Here is a 23727-nt window from a genome sequence, read left to right as displayed (position 1 = left end):
TTGCTTTCCCCAGTTCAGTTTTCTAAAGTTTGCAACTTAAAGGAATTGGGAAAATTATATGGACTTTAACTAGCTTACCCTGTGCTATACTTTCTAATGTACGTGTCTTTTTTAGCACCCTGGCTTAATTCTCACAAATAGCAGATGACACCATAAACCACAGTTTGGGCTAATATTTACATGGCAAATGACATTTAAAACAACTGAGTGTTCTTCTGTGTTAACAAAAATCTGCAAGGAGAAAACTATTCTGCCTGAAGACTAGTCTGATCTCCATTGCTCTTGCCTAAACAAAACAGATTTTATTAGGCAGATGTCGATCTCACAGTGGTCAACCAGTTATCTTTCAGATGTTCAATAAATCATGAAGCCAGAGTTGCACTGAAGAAACATTTCAAACACAGTTGTTTGAACTGTTCTTTTGTTTCAAATAGACTTGAGAAGATATTGAAAGAAAAGATCATGGAATGGCGGCCAAGACACCTGACTCGCTGGAACAGATACTGTACTTCCACACTTCGTCACTTCTTGCCTGTGTTGGAAAAAAATCATGGCAAAGGAGTGGAAGATGACCACCAAGCAGAGTTGCAAAAACAACTGGGAGATTACAGGGTACTGTCTCTAATTTCTGTCCCTGGGGAATAGGGAGGTCTCTGCAAAGTATATTTACAGTACTGAGTTAACAGTGGGGTTCCAGGCCCAACTCAAAAAGGATGTATATCTTATACTGTACATTATGACAACCTTCCCCAAAGAAGGGTAAGGTTCTGGGCAATCTGATCCACTTGCTTCAATCCATCTGCAATGGGAAACCTCTTTCAGTTGAATAAGCAACTCAGGTGGCTTCCTTATAGACTGTGTTGGAAAATTCGTATGTCTGCTGTGTCCTGCAAGTTAAATTTTACATGGCTGGCAGCAAAACACTGGGGGAGTGGGGGGGGGACAAGGCTTTCTGAGAGGAAGAGGAGAGGCAACATATCTGTTCCTTGACTTTCCTGCTTGTCTTCCTGTTTTAAGTGTTTTCTAGTTTCCAACAATAGCTACAAGGCCACATGCTCTCCAGCCTGTGAGAACTGAGCATGCTGTGAATTGCCTAGCCTCAAATGGTTTTTCACCACCTTTTGTTATTATAATTTCAGATTTGCATTTTTTTTTCTTCCTTGCAGGTATCAGGGTTTCCTATCCACAGGCCATTCTCCGAAGTTACATCTTTAATAGAGGCTGTATACAGCACTGGAGTTCACACTACTGATATTCCAAATGTAGAGTTTGCATTAGCAGTATATGTTCATGCTTACCCTAAAAATATTCTTTCAGTGTGGATTTATGTTGCTTCATTAGTTCGTAATAAATAGATGCATTTCTTCAATGTGTTCCACAGACCTGCATGGATAGTGACTGAATCATTACTGCTTTCATGTTTGAATTTAATAGTTCCATTTTATGCTGCAGTCCTGAAACATGGTGTATTTCTGAATATTAAATGTAGACTCCTTCTAATCACTTAATTCATAAATTGCAGTCTCTTTTCTTAGTACTTGGAACTTGATGAATTTACTCCAGAAAGACTGCATAGTATGTTAAGAAGTAACAACTGACTGGTAGTATGCAATGCTGGAAATCAAGGCAGCTCTGCCATTATGCGGAACAAAACAAGGTACTAAAGGACAAAGCTATTTTTACTGTACAGCATGGCTGACAAATCATAAGTTAGCCTGAAGTGCTGTATACTCTCTAGTCACTGCTATAGAAAGGAGGGTTCTGTTAGAAGAGATGTACATTCTGCTTCGCATTTCCAAAGCGCTTCTTCTTTAGTTTTGCTTATTAAATATCACTCAGGATTTCCATAACCTTCCTGTGAAAACCTTCCTGGCATACCTATCAGACTGTCTTTCAGATTGTTAATCCCCAATGATTTTATAGTAAGCATTTTTTTGCAAAGAAATACCCACACTTCACATCTTTGAGAGTGGTTTAAATTGAGATCTTGCAACATCCTTTGTGTTACTCATCCTTTTAGCCTCTCAAATTCCAGATATGTTCTGCTCCACTCTTGAGCATAAAAAACAAACCTGAAGAAAGATGGCTGGGACTTCTTTTCCAATATGGATGGTGGAGAGTGCTGTGCCTTCCAGTTCACAGTTAACCTGAAAGACACATATTTTCTAGATATTTGATTATTCTGTGGCTTCAAATTATAGATACCTAGGAAACGTGTTGGAAAACAGCCCCAACAATTGCTTTGTGTTTCAGTGAGAAGTGGTTAACTGATGAACAAAGGAGTCAGCTTCTGGGTTTTTCCTTTGCTTTGTTGTCTCTGAATGATAGTGAGTAGAAGAGGGTATCCTGTTGACCAGCGGTCCTCAATCTTTTTTGTGGGGTGGGCTCCATGCATGGGGGGCGGGGGCACCAGAGCATGCGTTATATTCCCGAGTGAGTGTGACATGCCCCCATGAGTGCAACACGCCTCCTGCATGAGGCTGAACCCCCCATATGAGCATAACATGTCCACCATTTGTGGAGGCAGGTGGGGGGGGCAGAGATCCATCTCCATGGCCCAGTTCTGGCAAGCCCATGGACTAGCACAGGGCTGCGCACCAGGGGTTGGGGACCTTTGCTGTAGACCATCTTGGAGTTGTCAACATTCAGCCTGCCATTTGCTATATAAAGTCTGCCATCCTTCTTTCCTGCTGGCAACACAGAATATCAGATTATTTTCTGATATTGGAGTTGTGGAGACAGAAGCACAATATCTCACATTCATAAACCAGAGGTTTGGGTTTTTTTTGGATAATTGAACTACACACATTCCAAAAGCAACTTCCCTAATGTAGAATTACCCAGTGCTAGAGGATCACAGAAGATGATTACATGATCTGTGTGACGGACAGGTCAGTAACAACTCCTGTCCATCACAATGGAACCCTGATTTAACAACCAATGGTTGAATAAGGAGGGGTGGAACTAAAGAAATATAAGAAGAATGGAAGGCAGTTAAAGATCAGTTGGGGATATGGGTTAGAGTTAGGGACTTCAGTTAGGGATATCAGTTGGATAAAAACATTCTTCATAAGCAAATATAAATGTTATCAAAGCACAATGTATTGAATGAATAAAATAAGACCATCCATGATTCACTTTACATGATTTAAACACATAAATATTGTTATATTGGATAACTGTGATTTAGGAGTGATTTTTGATAAGAGGAAGAAATCCTCTGGTGGCAGTGGAAAGGGTTGAAAAGTAAATACCCAAAAGTGAACCTGGGTGGCGTAGAAGAACAAACGGGAACTGGGTGTGTGTGACATGGTCAATGGGAGAGGGCACAGCTAAGAACAGCTAGGATGTGGCTGCAGTCCTTCTGTTCCAAAATATTTTAAAGGGCTGTTTTGGACTTTAATGACATGATGAAGCAAAAATGTGAGTGCAACACATCTAGCAAATAAACAGACACATCTTTTAAACCTCTCAGATAAACAAATGTTGCCATGCCTACTGTGCAGAATGGAGTTTTAAACTCTTGCTCTACAAACATGTTGTATGCATGTTTTCCAAAATATGTCCCCTCATCTTATGAAATAAAAAAAGAGGGAGACTGTGGGTTAGCAAAAACTCACTGGAAACCAAGGTCAAAATCATCTATACTATGTAAAAGAGAAACAGTGAAGGGGGGGAGGAAATCAACTCATTTAAAATGTGGTGGTGGTGAGTAGAGATGGGGACAAATACAAAAACGAATCATGGTTTTTGATGAATACTACTGATTCATCACATATTTGTTGCTCCTTATTCATCAGTTCTGGAGCCCCAATGAATAAAAAAAGATGAAAATTAACCCAGTTTTATTTGTCTATATTCATCAATTTGTCACCCCCTTTTTAGTCCAGACTATGAGAGACAAAGTCTCAGGATGTACAAAACAGAATCAAGTTCTTTATTTTGTATTCTTCAAATGGGTCATTAAAAAGCTCTGGCTCAACGTATTTCGGTGAAGCCTTCTTCAGGAGTGAGCTGCTTTATACTCTCTGCAACTTCTTTTGGTCTATACCAGATTGAAAATTAATTGAAAGTGTCTGAAAGTGCAAGCACTGAGAAAAGAGGCATTTGTATACAGCTGTACGTGGAGATGAAGGCGGTGAGATGTACAGCTCCTAAATAAGTGGTATGATAGGAAAAGAGGAAGATTTAATGTGAGTTGAATTGACTAAAACAAAGAAATCTGCAGATGTTAAGTTTGTAAGACCTGAACAAAACTTACTGGAAAAGACTGTATTGCTTGGGGGGGCAGTAGGAAGTGAGAACATAATATAAGATGCTATTAGTTTGCAAGATCTCAGCAGATGTTATGGCTAGGACATCTGGGAAGTCATTAACTCGTACACTGTCAAGGAAGTATTGAGGTGCGCTGAGCAAAGCAAAGAGTACAACTATCCTTCAAGGTTCTCTTAGAGAAGACCAGTTTCTTCCTTAAAGCTTATATTACATATGTACAGTCTTTACAAAATAGTCCAACAGCATATCCTCTAGCAAATCTCCAAACTCTCCATACAACATGTGTGTTCCTCTGTGCATATAGTACATATGACCAATCAGGTAACATTACCTCACCTCAGGTGATTTTATAGGCTTCTGCCTAGTCAACATGACTCAGATTTATGCACAGCTGTACAATATGGCTGATTAACAACTTCCTTTACACATTCAGTTACCAAGTAATTAATATAATGAAAATTTGGAAAAAAAAAACAAATTATGGATGGGTTTAAGCACCAAAGCTCTGCTAACACTGAATAAGACCATCCCTATCTACAAAGTAAAAAATAGTTTGTCAGGGTGTAGAATTTTATAGGCCTGAACCCATATATGTTTCATTAATGAGCTGCCATTATGTGCAGATGAGAGAAAAGCTGAATCATCCTAAGCTGATGCAATGAGGTGAAACCAGAAAGAGCCCAGGTGCAGAGATGAGGTCACCTGGAACCCGATTGGACTGGACAGAGACAAGATTATGTATAAATATGGACTGTGTCTGTAGAATGTTCTCTCCTTCTTATGTGATTTTCTGCCACGCATGCTGTCGTACTGTATGAAGACTTCTAGATGTGCTGTAGAGACCTGCCTGTATATAAGTGTACATATATGTAAATATAACTGTCAAAGAAGAGCTAGTAAAGTGTCTTCATTTACTCTGCGCCAGAAGCGTAAACAGAGGTCATGGGCCCAGAAATGTGCGCTGCGCAAGACAGACGGTGGTGAGTAAACGTGGGTGAAGTAAATAAATGAAGGAAGAGAGCAAAAGTGACAGTGGCAGTGAAGTAGAAGACTTGAGAGAAGACAGTTCGTCTGTTAGCCCAGGAGGGGAAAGGAAACAGAGAACTGCGAGAGAAGGCAGGATGGCATACAGCACGGGAGGCGTAGGAGGCTTGACCATAAATAGACTGAATGGTAAAAATTACAGGACATGGGCAGTCAAAGCAGAAATGTTATTACGAAGAGAGAGCCTGTGGTCTTATGTGAACCGTCCTCCAGCCCAGTTAACAGAAGAGCAAGAGGAAGAGCATGAGAGAGCTCTGAGTACTATTATTTTGTCCCTAGAAGATGAAGAATTAGTACATATACAAGGACTGAACACAGCCAAGGCAGTCTGGGACAGACTGAGAGGCATCTATCTGAGAGAAACAGCAGGCACAAAGATTTCCCTAACCAGGAGGCTTTATAAATGCCAAATGAGGTCTGGGGAAAGTGCCTCAAAGCACTTACATACCATGAAGGGACTGTTCAATGAACTGCAGTTAATGAACATTGTTTTCCCTGAGGAGCAGAAGGTTTACCTGATTTTGAGCAGTTTAAGTTCAGAATTTAGCTTGCTTATTACAAGTTTAGAAAGCCTTTCCGATACACAACTAACTCTTGAATATGTAACAAGCAGAATCTTGCAGGAGGAGGAACATTGGAAAGACAGATTCCAAGCTGCAGAAGAAAGCCACGTGGGAGCTGACCGGGAGAGACAGAGACGGAGTCCAGAAGGCAGCATGAAAAAAAGGACGCCGGCTACAGACAGAGAGCAGCGTGGGCGTGCCATGATGATCAAAGCCTGTTACCAGTGTGGGTCCAAAAAATCATTTGCAAAAAGATTGTTTGAGAGGAGAGACGTTTCCAAACAGAAAGGATTCCGAGGCAGCAGTTTGCAGGCGCTCTGCAGAGAGCAGCAGGAAGAGATCGGTCTCTCTTGTCAGCAGAAAAACAACAGATAACTTCAAGGACACTCACGCAGCTGAATGGCTAATTGACTCGGGGGCCGTAAATCATTTGACTAACAATGTAGAGATGTTTTGTTTTCTAGGAAAGACAGAGCTGAAGAATGTGACGCTGGCAAATGGACAAAAAGCAGACGTAACAGGAGAAGGGAGAGTGTTTCTCCCCAGTCTGAAGTTGGAGATAAGTAACGTGTTACTTACACCCACAATTGATTATAATATTCTAAGTGTGTCAGCACTCGATAAACAGGGGTTTTGTGTAATGTTTGAAAAAGGAAAATGTATAATTAAGAAAAATAACAAAGTAGTGGCCAGAGCGAAGCAGGAGAGCAATTTATACATATTAAAAGGCCAAACACACAGAGACACACACATGGTACACAGAAATGAACCCCAACATGACAATTGTATACACTTACTACATAGAAGACTGGGTCATGTAAACTTTAAGACAGTGCAAAAAATGGAAAATATGGCTAGAGATGTGAACATAAGAGACTGTAAGAATTACCTGGACTGTCAAATTTGTAAGCAAAGCAAAACACAAGTTGCCCCAAAAGGGAGACAGAGTACCAGAGAGACAAATAGAACATTTGAATCGGTACATGCTGATCTAATAGGGCCATTTCCACCTTCATTAGGAAAAGCAAGATTTGCATTGGTAATTGTGGATGATTATACACGATTTTTGTTTTGTTTCACACTGAAATCCAAAACAGAAGTTTTTCAAACATTTAAGAATTGGCTTAGATCAGTTGAGCGGCGCTTTGGCCACCAGGTGGCGCAATTGCAGACTGACCGAGGTACAGAGTTTACAAATACACAATACCAGAGGTGGTTAGAATCCACAGGAATCAGACATAGAAAAACAAGCCCTTATAGTCCATTTCAGAATGGAGTGGCGGAGCGAAGGAATGGGGTGCTCCAGAACATGAAAGATGCACTGCTGGCTGACGCAGGGTTGCATCATGTGCTTTGGGCCGAAGCTCTGAAAACTGCGAATTTTTTAATTAACAGAATTTGGTCATCCTCGATAGATCAAACCCCATATTATTTACTGTTTGGTAAGAAACCTTGTTTGAAGTATTTAAGAGTGTTTGGATGTACCACTTGGGTACATGTGCCAAAGCAACTCAGGAGAAAAGGTCAAGCGAAAACAAAGAAAATGAGGTTCCTGGGTTATGAGCCTAACTCAAAGGCATATAGATTTCTAGATGGTGATAGAAGCGTTGTAATTTCTAGGTCTGCCAGTTTCAATGAAGGGGAGAACTGGGACAAAGTACACGCAAATTCACAATTATACATTCCACTGAGTGAAAAAAGAAGAGGTCAGTTTAGACAGAAACACATGAGCAAGACACGAGGTCCTCTGCTGATGAAAATGGAGAAGATGAAGATGGAGAAGTTATTGAAGAACACGAAGAACACGAAAAAACACACGCTAGCGAGGTTAGTGAGACAGAGGCACAGACAGAAACACAAGGTCCCAGAAGGTCCCACAGGACAAACAAGGGTATACCACCCAAGAGGTTTGGAATGGGTGGTGTGAGAGTGTGTCATGTTTATATAGAACCAAAAATTACAAAGAAGTTTTAGAACTTCCTACTTTTGAAAAAAGAAAATGGTTAGGGACCATGGATGAGAAAATGGAATACATGAAGAAATGAAAGGTGTTCACAGATGCAAAGGTGCATACAGAACACACAGAGGTTACAGGTAACAAGTATGTGTTAAAATTAAAAGTTAAAAAATAATGTGTAAATGTGTTGGGATTATGCTGTGTTCAGGCATAAAAATTAGGAGGGGTGTCAGGGTATAGAATTTTATAGGCCTGAACCCACATATGTTTCATTAACGAGCTGCCATTATGTGCAGATGAGAGAAAAGCTGAATCATCCTAAGCTGATGCAATGAGGTGAAACCAGAAAGAGCCCAGGTGCAGAGATGAGGTCACCTGGAACCCGATTGGACTGGACAGAGACAAGATTATGTATAAATATGGACTGTGTCTGTAGAATGTTCTCTCCTTCTGATGTGATTTTCTGCCACGCATGCTGTCGGACTGTATGAAGACTTCTAGATGTGCTATAGAGACCTGCCTGTATTTAAGTGTACATATATGTAAATATAACTGTCAAAGAAGAGCTGGTAAAGTGTCTTCATTTACTCTGCGCCAGAAGCGTAACATAGTTATATTACAGCTTAAATGAGTGAGCTTCTGAATATTTGTTCTGGATTCTTTTTTAAATATACTTTTAAAATATTTTCAATATCTTTAGTGTTTATTTTTTAATATGGTATTTGTGTCTCTGTTTTTAGAACCAGACACAGAATGTCCTTGCAAACATGAATCTGATAACCCTGCTTGGCCAAGGAGGAGTTAAAAAGTTAACTAAGAGTCAACAAACTGGATCTTGATTTGATAGGGTCAATATGTTAGATTGACCCAGAATTGGATTTGATTTCCCCTTTCAAAACTTGTGTGAGGAGACTGATCTAAGGAATCCTGAGAGAATGTTTACTTGAAATATCTCCCTCCTCCAACTATGAATGTATACCATGTTTCATTTTGCCAAGTTCTGTACCATGAATGCTCAGTGTACAAATAAAGTGCCATTTTGCTTTTTTGAAAGGCCTTTTTTTTGAGGATCAGTATTTAAGTCGCTGCAGCCTGGATTCTTTCCTAATTTTAAAAATTGGTGGGGTGAACCATTCTCTTTCTAATTTTTTTTATTTTTTAAAAGAAATACAGAAAAAAAACCTAGTAGCACACAAAAATACAGAACTAAAAAAGCCTTAATACACACATAGACAAAACAACCTATCCAGTTACATAATACATCCCTCCACCAGGACCATTTGAAGATAGACTGAATCAGTTTTCCCACTATGAAGACCCACTTCCCTTCCAAAACTGCATAAATTCTTTCAGAGGCACACAGCCCTTCACATAACCAGTGTAAACTACCCAAATATAACTGAAAATACTTTTTTACCAAACCATTTTCAACCTTGCTGCTCTTAATAAATTTGTTACTAATTCTTTTACTGCCCATTGTTTCATATCAAATATTGTTTACACTGCAATTCTAGGACTTCAATATTTCATTAACTTCTTTAAAAACCAGCCTCCAAAATTTCAATATACAGTGGTGCCCCACTTGCCGATTACCTTGTTAGAAGAGGAAATTGCTTTACGATGAAGTTTTTGCAATCGCTTTTGTGATTGCAAAACAATGTTTTAATAAGGAAAACCGTTTTACGACGATCGGTTCCCTGCTTTGGGAGCCGATTTTTCGCTTAACAACAATCTTTACAGCTGATTGTCGAGTCTTCAAAATGGTCGCCCACTGTGCAAAATGGCTCCCCGCTGTGTTTTAGGATGGATTCCCTGCATTACAGGCACGGGAAGATGGCTGCCCTATGGAGGATCTTCGCTGGATGCTGAGGTATTTCGCCCATTGGAACACATTGAACCGGTTTTCAGTGCATTTCAATGGAATTTTTACTTTCGCTTGAGAACAATTTCGTTCTATAGCGATTTTGCTGGAACGGATTATCCTCATCAAGCGAGGCACCACTGTATTCTTGCATTCCCATCAAATATGGAGATAAGTATCTACATCTTGAAAACATCTCCAGCATAAATTGGGATGTTTCCTTTGCTGTTAGTATCATCTTTTTCACTGGTGTTAGATACTATTTCCAAACTAATTTATATATTTTTTATTCTTGACATACACTTTAATATTCTTTCATCTCAAATATTTTTCCATATTTCAGTACTTACTTCCCTTCCCCATAATACTAATAATATCATGTGGTGCTCCATTTCTATCAACATCTGATAAATTTTACTTGTTATCCTCTACATTCATTTATCATCCGTCAATACCATCTCTTCAAATGTTGTAAAATTCCTACACTTCCATTTTTTCATCCACTTAGTCCATTGTACCTATTGGATCATATTAAAACAGGATAACTCCCGCCTTCCAACCCTACTCTTATTTACTCCTTATTACTCATCTTCTTAAGCCTCTTTTAATCTATTAAATTTTTTCTTCTTTAATAATTTTCTAAACTCTCTTAAATTTCTTGGGAATTTCTCTAATTCTACTATAGGATATAATGGAGACATTAAAGAAACAAATGTCTTCCTAAGCTTATTCCAAATTTGGAACATTTGGAAGTAGGGATTTTCTATTGTTTTTACAAAGGTCATATTTTGTTTAAAAAGAGTATCTTCAAAAAAACGTATCATTTCTTTAAATTAAAACTTTGCCCATATTAAATTATCAGGCTGAGATTTAATATCCAACATATGTCCCATTTTATTGGTTACATAATATAACTTTGTATCAGGAAGATCTAATGCTCCTTATTTTTGTGATCTACACCATCTTTTTTTAATCAACCCCCGCTTTTAAAAACCACCATTACAAATGTTATTAATCATATTTTGCCATTCTTTCAACTCTTCTTAATTGGCAGCATAATAAACAAAAAAATAATCTTAGATAAAAATTTCATTTTACCATTATCTTTCAAGATAAGCAAGACTGGTCTTTTCAATTCACTTGAACAATTTAAAATCAGGGGATATTTAGGGTAATCTATTTTAAAATGGCGGAGATCAATTTTTTTATTGTAATTGAAATCCTTTTCTCCACATTTCCCCAAATGTGGCCCAGAGTATGAGCCAACTGCTCCAACTGTGCCAAATTTGGTGCTCATTCTAAAGCCCAGTTTAAAAGTTTTAATTTTTTTCCTTGGTCTGCCTCCATTTTTAGAATTGCTCTAGAGAATGTTTATTTGCTTGGCCAGAACAAGATCACTGCCGCACTTTTGTGCAGGCTTCACCTGCAGACATCTACAAACAGGAATACAAGCAATCAAGAGAACTTCCATTTATAGAAAAATTAGTTGTGCCATTCTTAAACAGTACATACACTGCTTTACATGTTAATTTTGTTTTTGTAATGTAGTCAAACATGCTAATTATAATTAAACAAAGCTAAGAAAGCTAATGGTTGAGTACAGTGGTGCCTCGCTTAACGGGCACTCCGTTTAGCAACGAAACCACATAGTGATGAAGATTTTGCAATCATAAAAGCGATCGCTTTGCGATGTTTCCTATGGGGTCTTTTCACTTTGCGATGATCGGTTCCCTGTTTCGCTTACCGATCATTGCAAAGCAGTGATTTTTCAACGGCTGATCAGCAGTTCCAAAATGGCCGTTGGGTAAAAAAAATGGCTGCCCGCTGTGTTTTTGCACGGATTCCTCGCTTAAGAGGCAGCGGAAATGGCTGCCGTATGGAGGATCTTCGCTTTAAGGTCATTAAACAGGTTTTAATGCATTTCTATGGGCTTTTTAAAATCGCATAGTGACGAAATCGCTTAGCAGCGATTTTTGCTGCACGGATTAACATCGCTATGTGAGGCACCACTGTAGTTTAAATCATTATTTACCAGCTAACTGGAATAGCTAATGATTCCCATTCTCTGCTTCTTTCCACCAACCACTGATGAATGAACATCTGTTCTGTTTTTTTTTCCTGACAAATGTATAAACAAAGTATTTTCATAGCTAACAGCTCAGTTGTAAAAAACACAAAATAGGCATATTTTTAGGACTGTAGTTTGCTACATGTAGGATGACACATGGGAACATTTTAACATATTCACCATAAGAGCAAAGGCTGAATTTATTTGCCTATCCGTTTAATCAGCATCACCCTATAATATACACTTTTCTTGTTATTTTCTGACCAAAGACACCCAGGGCCAATGTAAAAGGCAAATTAAGAAGTATCAAATGGGATTTAAAATTTTTTTTAATGAAAGGCAACTTCAAGAAAAAAAGTATTTAACAGTAGAACAGATTGGCGAAAATCCTTCTACTATATTTGAATAGCATTTAATCAGCAAGCTTTTAGAACAACGTGGTCAGTTTATACTTTCCCTCATTCAAATGAAAACATTACCACAGACAAGTCCTTAAAGCTGCATTTATTTGTTTGTTTATTACAGCTGCTCTCATGGCAGAGAATTCAACATCATTAGTGGGTCTATATAGAAGATACAGGGGAATATGGTTGCTATGCAACTACAGTTAAGCATATACTTTCTGAGGCTCACAAGATTATGTGGAGAACAATAATTGGCTCTGTTGTGTTAACATATCAGACTATGAAACTGATGCTGATGGGAATGTTTCATATACTGTTTTTCAAAGCTAAAATTGTAGTCAGTGATAAAAAATAGGCGACAAAACATTATGGGAGAAATTACTACTGAGCAATATATATTGTTATTCAAATGTATTCACCATAAAGTTGAATACATCTGAGCCTTAAAAATAATATTATGGGGTACAAATTAAGTTTGAAACAATAAAGGGAGAAGCATCAACACAATCTGACATGTTTTCCCCAGCACAAACAATTAAACTCCTCACCTTCGAAATCAGAGTGAAACACTGTGGAAATGATATGACACTAGATAGTTTAGAGGATTCTGAATCATGGAGCAAAAAAGACCTACTCATTATACTCCAAAGAGGAACTGTTAGCACAAGATGCAGACTGTAAGTAAAGTGCATGAGAAGAAGCCTGCTGAATGAAATGAAGTAAAGGTAACAACTCAAATCATTCACCAGAGCGGCAGCAGGCTCGGAAACCACACTGTAAGTTCTGGCATCCACTGGCTGTTTCAGCATGAGGACCTGTGTAAAAACAGAAAAAATATGAAAGGAAGAAAAGGGTAATAATGATACAATATTTTGCGTGGAAAAAACATGTCACTCATTCTTATTGTAGATTAAAAGCTGTATTTGGAATAATAATAATAGTATATGTAACTGTGTTTCACACTAAAATAAATACCTTGGGCTTTTCATACAAGAGGCTAAAACACATAGTTGTATCAGCATTTAGTAGGGCAAAAACCCTGATACACATCTGCATTCAGCTTCTGTATCACTATTTAGATTCTAATCTAAATAGTTCTCAAGCTTTCTAGTTACATGAGCTACTTCAAAAGGCTATAAACTGCATAAGTCCCACAAAACAGAAGTGGGCAGAGACTGATTTTTGTAGCAAAAACTGACATCATTTTGTGATTCTAGTTAATCCCTCCTTAGTAACTACTAAGTTCATCACTATGATTTGATTCTGTAACAGAGTTCAACAGATCAGGTTTTCTCAAGTAAAATACTATACATCTACAGGCTTTTAAAACACCACAATGACATCCCTTTTTAGATTTCTTACTCTTCCCTCTTTTATACTTATTTCCTCCTCCTGCTTTTAAATTCACATTTTCATCCTAGAACAGTTATTTTCACTTATCACTTTCCTGTTTCTCTCCATTTCTAGTTTCCTTTGCAACTTGCTATCTCTTTCCTCACAGAAGGGAAAAACCTTTGTTTCTTGGATTATTTTATCCAAATTATGCCTTCTCAGCTGCTTGTCTCACACCAATCATCCCAAATCACTGCCAATTCTCTGAGGTGAATCAAATAGAGGCAACACACAGGAAAGGAATCTTGCAAAAGAGAACCAGGAGTCCTAGAATGAGAGCATAAGTGCAGCAAAAAAGCCATGGAAAAGCCAACCACAGCAGACTTCACAGTCCTTCCTCTTTCATAGAATCACAGAATAATGGAGGTGGAAGGGGCATTATAAAGCCATCAAGCCCAACATCCTGTTCAGTTACAGGAATCCAAGTAAAAGTATATCTGAGATGGTTGTCCATCTTTCTCCTGAATGCTTCCAAGCATTGGAGCACTTACGACCTCCAAAGTTAATCGGTTCTATTTCTGTACTGCTCTAACAGGAAGGTTTGTGGGGTTTTTTGATATTCAACTGAAATCTGACTTGAGTCCTTTATTACATGTCATGTGCAGTGCTCTCTGAACTTGTTCTCAACATCCGTTTCAGTTTTTTTATATATCAGTCCTTAATATATTTGGATTCTAGTCCTCTTAAGTGATCTTTGAGCTTTTTAGTTGTTTCCATCTTTTTCTTTGTTAAATTATATGATTCTTTAAAATCTTAAACCCTTGCCGTAATTTTCATAGCGTCCCATATTGTCCTTTCTTAATGCCTTCAGTATCATTAATTTTCCAAATTTCCATTAATTCCTTTTCTAATTTTTTTCAATATTTTATGCCTAAAAATGTTTAAATAAATTCTTCATCTCCTTGCCTCTTAAATATTGCCTCATCACTTTAATATCCACAACTATCTTCACATGATCACCTTTATTAGTGATAATAGATAATAAATAATCTATCCTTGAATACCTTTTATTCATCATTAAGTAGAGAAATCTTCTCAGCATCAATTTTCTCCATTAATTCCTATTTACACATATCACTTGGAGTTATAATGTTGTTTCTTCCTTCTCCTTTGGTAGGATTAGTTTTATCATTGTCCATCGCCATATTTAAATTTCCTGCCATTATAACATATCCCTTTCTTCTTTCTGTTGATTTTCAATACCATTTTATAAAATTATCTCTGATTCTCACTAGGCATATAAATATTAACTAATGCATTTCATTAAGTCATATCCGACTCTTCATGACCCCATAGACCAGAACATGCCAGGCCCTCTTGTCTTCCACTGCCTCCCAGATTTGAGTCAAATTCATGTTGGTAGTTCCGATGCCACTATCCAACCATCTCATCCTCTTCTCCTCTTGCCTTCACACTTTCCCAACATCAGGGTCTTTTCCAGGGAGTCTTCTCTTCTCATGAGATGGCCAAAGTATTGGAGCCTCAGCTTCAGGATCTGTCCTTCCAGTGAGCACTTTGATTTCCTTCAAAATGGATAGGTTTGTTGTTTTTGCAGTCCAGGGGACTCTCAAGAGTCTCCTCCATCACCACAATTTAAAAGCATCAATTCTTTGGCAGTCAGCCTTCTTTATGGTCCAGCTCTCACTTACTTTGTTTTAAAATTCACACTTTTAGACATAACTTGCCACTCCTCTAGATCTTGAATTACCATGTACTTCCCCACAATAATTTTAATTCATTCTCCCTACCTATTTTTGTGAGTTTCCTGTAAAAATATTATATCCACTTTACCTTTATTTAGCAATTGTTTTTTTCTTTTAAACAATATTCCCTAAATGTTTTACATTCGCTGTTCTTATACATTTCATATCTCTTCCTTTGTGCCATTTTCTCAAACAACCTAAAAAGCATAATTTTTTTAAATGCCCTACTTAAACTCCATCCAGACTCCCTGCACACATTCCTACTACTCCTATATCCAATATCCTCTTCACTTTCCTTCTTTCTAGGACCTAAACTCCAGATCATTAATAGATTTCAGCAGTCAAGAAAGAAGAAGCATCTGTCTGAGCCCCTGGTGAACATAACCACATTTCCTGAGCCTCTTACCTCTTCATATGACCCTACCCTCCTACATTTTAAATTGACCTAAATTTAATCTATATAAAATACTTCAAATCTAACTCCTTTCTTTATAGAGAACATAGAAATATACCTAGAACTTAGTATTCCTAAAACCTATTGTTCCAGCTAGCTCCTATTTTCACCCCTTTGGTCTATATCCAACATTCCCACTGGACTCCTTTATTTCTTCTCCAACTGAATACATACTATTTAAGAGAAGAGCAGTACAAAAAGAGGAGCAGAAACATTAATTTAAAGGCAAAAGAAAAAGAAATCAACACACCCCTTTATCAGTTCATTCATCAACATAGAATTTATAACTACCTTAAGCCCTTTGGAAAACCCAAAAAATTATATTTATTTTAATACTTTATTTTTAAACAATATATATAATTTACTTCCTCTTCCCCCTTCTCCATTTCTCTTCTTTTCATTTTCTCCTCTCTCCTAAGTTTTTTCCAGCTCTTTTCTTTAGATCTTCCCTACCCATGTCCTTCCCCTGTTCTTTATAATCTTTTGATTTTTTTTAGTAAATCCCTAATATTTCTAGCATTCTACCACTAGCATGAAATGCACAATCTTTTACTTACAATTAGTATACTAAATTGTTTAGTTTAGGGTTACACAAAAGTTACTTAGTAACACAACAGTTACTAAGCCTCCTCCTTCTCAGTACTCTCCTCTCCCTTCACCATTGCTTGCTCAGCTGAAGTGCACGGCTGGATCACTTGAGATAATGCTGATTCCCTTTTGTTTTATTTATTTATTTATTTATTTATTTTATTTTATTTTATTTTATTTTATTCCATTTATACCCCGCCTATCTGGTCATATTGCGGCTTACAACACACAAAGGGGAAAAAAATACAAGAACAATATATAAATAAAAAGGAATTTGTATATAATTAAAAATTCAATAAGATGGAGATAGAAAACATAATAATGAAGGAAAGAAAAAAGGTCAGGGATTAACTAGGGAGGGAAGGCCTGCCTGAACATCCATGTTTTCAGTTGTATCTTAAAAGTACCCAGTGGGGGAGCCGCGCGAATCCCCGGAGGTAGATTGTTCCAGAGGAAAGGAGCCACCGCCGAGAAGGCCCGGTTTCTTTTCCTTCCAGGCCTCCCTCCGCGTCCGGCTCCTCAGCCTCACCTCCTTTCTTGCTGCTCCTCTCCTTCATCTTCTTCAGAACTGGAACTAGAGTTGAAACTTGAATCCCTTTGATTGTCCTCTAATTTTCCAAATTCACATGTCCTTTGCACTTTGTTGACAATTTCTATTTCACATAGCCAATTCAAAATTTGCTCTCATGTTTCCAGATGATAATACTGGCCATTGTGTAAGACTCTTAAGAAAACTGAATAACCCCAATTGTAGTTACCGTATTTTTCGCTCCATAAGACGTACCTTTCCATAAGACGCACCAATTTTTTAGGAGAAGAAAACAGGAAACTATAATCTGTTTTCTTCGCTCCATAAGACGCACAGACTTTCCACCCCCCTGTTTTGTGGGGGAAAAGTGTGTCTTATGGTGCAAAAAATACGGTAATTTATTTCTTCCTTAAGATATGTGGGATAGTTTATATTTGTTTTCTCCATCCTAAGGTTTCAAAACACAAAGTGGGAACAAATTTTTATTGTTGCCTCCTTGAATTTTAATTCCTCTAGTTTCTTTTTAGCACACCGAATAAAGATTTTTTTTTAATGGCTTAAAAATTTGATGACAATTTCTCAGGAAATTATTAGATTTTCTTTTAGGATCCACACAATGTAATCTTTCTACATCTTACCTTGCTCAATCCACCCCGGGGACATAAATTTTCACCTAGACTAAAAAATTCTCCAAAAGATGATTCTTATTGTCTGAACTTCCAGGTACTCCTCTGATTCTCAAATTGCTGTGGCGGGCTCTGTCCTGCATGTCAATCATTTGTTCATGCATCTCATCAAGTTATTAGAAGAAGTACAAGTTCTTGTACTTGTTCTAATAGTTTATCTTCAGTTATCTTCTTTGTCATCTCATCTTGTTCCCGAGCTTCTATTCTTGTCAGCTGATATCAGAAACTGTTACTCAGCCTCTGTTGTTCACTGACTATCTGGAGAGTCTTTGTGCTCTGGGTCTCTTCTAGATATCCACTATTATCATATTCAAGGACCTCCAAATTCTTTAATCCAGATTATGATGACTATATACAAAACATTCTGGCCTGTAATGTGTGGCAATATCCAATAGATAGCACCCTCTGATCAAAAACTGAATTTTAATTAAGTTCAGCAATCACTCAAGAAAAGTTCAGTAGAGGGAGTAGTGCTCAATTGTTGGCAGTAAAGTGAAACTAAATCCATTAGTAGAGAAATGAAGCTAAAAAAGAAAAAATCCATCTCACCCCATCAAACAGTCAAACTTTAAATACAGCTCTTTTTTAAAAAAAGAGAAACCTCTACTCTACTCCTTTCATCATTAGCCTTAATTAACAAACATTAAACATTGAACTGAGATAACAATTAATTCCATCTGTGCCTCAAAAGAAAAAGCATTTGAATCAGTCCGTCAACAAACATTCCAACCTTCATACATACTTCATATAGTGTTTAATTTCTTCTCTCTGATTGCCAGACAGCTTCTTAAAAAGATAAGGAGATAAGACAGGTTTCCAGCTTATTTTAATTTCTGCTGATGAGACACAAATGGTCAGCTCCAACAAATTATTTATGTTCTATCAGGATGGCTCCTGAAGACAGTTTTGGTGAGGCTTCAAAGAAACCAAAATTGCTGTCTGTCCATCTTGGAACCTGGCCACCCTCCCTAAAATCTCTCTTTTTGAGTTAGTAAAAATTACTACAGCAACCTATACATTAAAATTATTAAACATGCAAATTTGCTCTTTAGACCATGTCCCTCTCCCTTTAGCCCTTGGACTGCAACTGGTGTTGTTGTTCAGTCGTTTAGTCATGTCCAACTCTTTGTGACCCCATGGACCAGAGCACGCTAGGCCCTCCTGTCTTCCACTGCCTCCCGGAGTTTGGTCAAATTCATGTTGATAGCTTCGATGACACTGTCCAAACATCTCATCCTCTGTTGTCCCCTTCTCCTCTTGCCTTCACACTTTCCCAACATCAGGATCTTTTCCAGGGAGTCTTCTCTTCTCATGAGATGGCCAAAGTATTGGAGCCTGAGCTTCAACATCTGTCCTTCCAGTGAGCACTCAGGGTTGATTTCCTTTAGAATGGATAGGTTTGTTCTCCTTGCACTCCAGATGACACTCGAGAGCCTCCTCCTCCTAACAACTGTTAGGCTGGCAGCAAAGCTCAAAAATTGCCTTCAACAATGCATAATCTGATACAATGCTATTCTGGAAACAGCAGAATACTAGCCATGAGCTGCGAAATTGACTCCCAATCTGTATAATCCCTTTATCCAGAAGCAATGGTGCTTCTGTAGTGCAAGGATCAGGTGATAGGAAGATACTGTTGCCCAGCAGAGGTTCCTGAATGCATTCAAAGGTCTCACATTCTTTGGGGAAGTTCCCTATTTATTGCTTTTCCAGGTATTCTGAACAATGTGGCATGTATATACGTTTCTGGCTGTGCATCTGTTATTTCATTCCACACTGCAGAAGGACAGATATGGAACAAACTCATTTCATCACTTCTGAAAAATAAGTCTTTTTTCCCTAAACTGTTTGCATCCCAGGAAGTCACAGTAACAACAACAATTTGTTTGCATCCTGCCTATACTTTCTGTCTTATGTCTTTTATTGTTCCCTAAGGCATTCTAGGTGCGTTTTAGCTTCAATTGGGTTAAAATGTTGATATAAATGAGTTATTAGTAAATACTGAATCTGTCCAAAACATACTCAAGTTACACTGTTGGAAAATCTTTTAAAAAATCAATAATGACAAGTGAAACTGTGGAGGCATGGAAAAAAAATAGAAAAATGGGAAAGCTCCCAGATCAGATTGACTCCCAGCTGAGTACTATAAACACTGGAAGAAACTTTAAGTCCAGATTTTTAAAAGTTAGCAGATTACACAGAAACAAGAGGGAAAATTCTAGATTCATGGAAAGAAGCGCTTATAAAACAAATTAAGAACTACAGACCAATCTCTCTTTTGAATGTTGATTATAAGATATATACGACAATCTAGGCAAGTAGATTAAAGAAGGTACTGATGGAAATGATACACAAACACCAGACAGGCTCCATCCCTAAAAGGAAACTAATGTCAAATATAAGGTCAATAACAGACATTTTGGAATATTATCCAGAAAAGCAAATGATGCTGATCTTCCTGGATGCAGAAAAGGCCTTTGATAAAGTCAACTAGGAGTTATTTCGTTGTTGTTTAGTTGTTAACTCATGTCCGACTCTTCATGACCCCATGGACCAGAACATGCCAGGTCCTCCTGTCTTCCACTGCCTCCCGGTGTTGGGTCAAATTCATGTTGGTAGCTTCGATGACACTGTTGAACCATCTCGTCCTCTGTCATCCCCTTCTCCTCTTGCCTTCACACTTTCTCAACATCAGGGTCTTTTCCAGGGAGTCTTCTCATGAGATGGCCAAAGTACTGGAGCCTCAGCTTCAGGATCTGTCCTTCCAGTGATCACTCAGGGTGGATTCCCTTCAGAATGGATAGGTTTGTTCTCCTTGCAGTTCAGGGGACTCTCAAGAGTCTCCTCCATCACCTTCAGTGGTCAGCCTTCTTTCACTTCCATACATTGCTACTGGAAAAACCATAGCTTTGACGATGCGGACCTTTGACGGAAAGGTGATGTCTCTGCTTTTTAAGATGTTGTCTAGGTTTGTCACTGCTTTCCTCCCAAGAAACAGAAACCTTTTAATTTTGTGGCTGCTGTCCCCATCTGCAGTGATCACGGAGCCCAAGGAAGTAAGCTCTGTCACTGCCTCCATATCTTCCCCTTCTACAGGTATTTGCCAGGAGGTGATGGGACCAGTGGCCATGATCTTAGTTTTTTTAATGTTGAGCTTCAGACAATTTTTTGCGCTCTTTCACCCTCATTAAGAGGGTCTTTGATTCTTCCTCACTTTCTGCCATCAGAGTGGCGTTCAGATGAGACGCGAAGAGATCTATCATGGGCTATCCCCATCGTCGGCATATGTCCAGAAAAATTGCCTGGTTGAGGGCCCACTCGTGCATTCTGGTGGGCAGCCTGCTTAGGTGGTCAGCTAGGAAGTTGTCCCTGGACGCAATATGGATCGCTTCAGGGAAAATGTGGTGCATACGACACCATTCCCAGAAATGCATAGTTAGTTGAAGGAGGGGCCGGGATCGCGTTCTGCCCTGTCTGCTGATGTAGTGCATCACTGTGGTATTGTCTGTTACCAACTGTACTGCATGCCCCTTGATACGTGGCAGGAAGGCTTGGAAGCCTTTTATAGCAGCCAGTAGTTTGAACTGATTTATGTGAAGGGTCTTTTGATGTGTAGTCTGGCGGCCATGTACTCGTAACTCTTGGCAGTGCGCCCCCTGAATCTGGAGACATGCACATGATATCCTGAGCCATCTGGGCTGAAGGAATGTGCTCCTCAGTATAAGAGAGTTCAATTCCTTCCCTCGAAGACTCCTCGAGTAATATCGAAGGAGCGGGAGGAGGCAAAGCAGGTAGCCTAGATGGCTTCTTCACTTTTTTAGGTTTGTTGTTGGGTTTTCTTTTTTGCAGAAATGGGGAGATGAGAAGGCACCTTGGCTTTAGGTGGTTTAGAGACCTCCTTGGACTTCACAGGTAAGGAGATGGTAAGAGCCACCTGTTCAGCAGGAGAAGTCACCTGTTTGGAGACCTCCGAACGCGGAGGAGTTGGTGCAGGGAGGGAAGAAACCTCCATAGTGGGAAGAAGAGTCTTTTCATAGAGGAAAGACCAGAGTCGTTGGCGCCTGAGCTTAATGGCTTGTTTAGAAAAAAACCTGCAGGCAATGCAAGTCTGATCGAAGTGGGATTTTCCCAAACAAAGCAAGCATTTATCGTGGTCATCTGACAAAGGAATTTTGCGGGAGCAGACAGCACACAGCTTGAAGCCCCGAGGGGCCATAAAATAAAAAGGGATCTGTTGATTTGGGGGGGGGGGGGAAACACGACAGAACAGCAGCAAATTAAATGAGGTAGGTTCTGCTGAATAAACAACAAATAAAATATAAAGGAGATGAAAAAAGACTAGCTAAGCTTACTTAAAGAGATATTCGCTCTGCTCTTCTTAACATCCTACAGGAATGGCGGAAAAAGAGGAACTGAAAGGAAGCTGGAGGTGGTGGAGCTTATATACCCTCGGAGGAGGGGAAGCTTAATTGACTCTTTTTTTTCTAAAGCTCTAGAATCTTCCGGACGTCCTGAGCATGTGCAGGATTAACCCATTTGTGTGCATTCACAGAGACCACTACGAAGAACAATATCTGCCCAATCTTCTGCACTAACCTCATCAAAATGAGAGGTGATAGTTCAGTCTTATGAATTTAGAACTCATTTGTTAAAGGCCGAGGAAAACATTTAACTCCTTGATTTGGTGTTCATTCAAGAATACTGTTGTTTTTAACACTGAAGGTTTAAATTGATGAAACAAAACACATAACTGTAAGGTTATTTTCACAAGTAGAATTTCAACTAAGAGAGTAAGGTGAATACAAGGGAGCAATTGGCAGGGGGGTGACCTAGCTGACCACACACACTGGGGCCTGAGAGATTGAGAGAAGGACCTTTTGGAAGATCTTAAAAACCAGATGGAATTGGGTGTCATCAGCACACTGGTGGTATCACACCACAACATCCTGTACAACCTCTTTCAGGTTTTTCATGCATATGTGAAATTGCATAGAGAATCATGGAACTCTGAAACAGTCCACAGGCTAAAGGTCAAGATGTTGAACAGGCGTTTCCCAGCACCGACTCAATTTTTTTCATCAGTTCACCATTTCTCACCAAAAACAAAGCAATTGTTGGGGCTGTTTTTCAACAAGTGTGAATGGTAGTGAGCAGAAGAGGGTTATCTTGTAGACCATCCTGACTGCTGCCATTGGTTTTGTCAACATTTAGTCTGCCCTTTCCTATGTAAAACTTGGCATTCTTTTTCCTGCTAGCAATGCGGGCACAATATTGTATAGCAATGTTTGGCCATTTCTTGTTTTTTTAAATTTCATGACTTTTTAAAATTGGAGTTTAAATGTAAACTAAACAGAAATTCAATCAGAAATTTCTCTCATATAGAATTACCCAGTGGTAGAGGATTCCAGAAGATAAGCATATAATCTGCATTATGATTACCGGGAGAAAACAGAAGTGAGAACAGCCTGGATGTTCCTTTTTGCCAAAATATGTTATGTTCTAATTTCCAATCCCTTTTTTCAAGTTAGGGAAGCTGAGGAAGAAAAGCTGTATTGGACCAAAAGCTCTATGGATATGTTGTGTGCATGTTTTCCAAAAGATGTCACTTTGCTTTTTGAAAAGGAAGAGGTTGGAATATCACTGGAAATCAAGGTCAAAATCATCCATACTATGTACAAAAGGAAGATCATGAGGAAAAACAGAGGACAAAAATCAAGTCATTTGAAATATACTGTTGGTACAGATACTACCTCTTAGAAGATGAGATAGTGACATCCTGAGGAATGTCTTTTCTGATAAGGTACCTCACTGCACTTATTAAAAGTAATACCTTAATGTCACGTATCAAGCTAACACAGCGTAGACCCCTAATGCATACTAAAAAAACCTTTCAAAGAATAAGAAAAGAGGGGAGGATTTTTTTGACTTTATGTAGATTTAGGATTGAATATCATGCTGGATGGGGTATAAGACAGCTGGTCATCCTTTGTTATGTATGGGTCCTTTGCTGTTCTGGACACCCACAAATGCAGTTGTGATTTTTCTGATTGCTGAGCTCAAAATAAACCACTTTTTCACTTCAAGAAACTCTATGGTCTTTCCTCTGCTTAGTTTTCCTGAGGAGCTGTTCACTTTTTGGAATGGTTTAGAGTGACAGTTGTTTCTGCATGCAGGGTAAAAACAGCATTACTTTTGAAAAAGTAATT

The 23727-nt window shown here is 38.6% G+C and overlaps 2 protein-coding genes across 6 annotated transcripts in view; one reads left to right on the top strand and one right to left on the bottom strand.

Annotated features, from left to right (window-relative positions):
• CC2D2A (coiled-coil and C2 domain containing 2A) overlaps positions 1-1508 on the top strand; it is a 144341-nt gene extending 142833 nt beyond the window's left edge. For all 5 annotated transcript variants that reach the window (XM_020806583.3, XM_073001050.2, XM_073001051.2 and 2 more), the window contains 2 exons: positions 435-612; positions 1167-1508. In XM_020806583.3, the coding sequence (XP_020662242.2) occupies positions 435-612; positions 1167-1355 (367 nt within the window). In that variant the 3' untranslated portion in view covers positions 1356-1508. The remainder of the gene's footprint in view (positions 1-434; positions 613-1166) is intronic.
• A 10749-nt stretch (positions 1509-12257) lies between these two features.
• The window catches only part of FBXL5 (F-box and leucine rich repeat protein 5), a 94362-nt gene continuing 82892 nt past the window's right edge, over positions 12258-23727 (bottom strand). The window contains exon 11 of the mRNA XM_020806573.3: positions 12258-12987. Coding sequence (XP_020662232.2) covers positions 12911-12987 — 77 coding nt within the window. The 3' untranslated portion in view covers positions 12258-12910. The remainder of the gene's footprint in view (positions 12988-23727) is intronic.

This window comes from Pogona vitticeps, chromosome 5, assembly GCF_051106095.1.
Source record: "Pogona vitticeps strain Pit_001003342236 chromosome 5, PviZW2.1, whole genome shotgun sequence".
Classification (NCBI taxonomy): Eukaryota; Metazoa; Chordata; class Lepidosauria; order Squamata; family Agamidae; genus Pogona; species Pogona vitticeps.
This window is presented reverse-complemented; position numbering and strand designations above follow the sequence as displayed.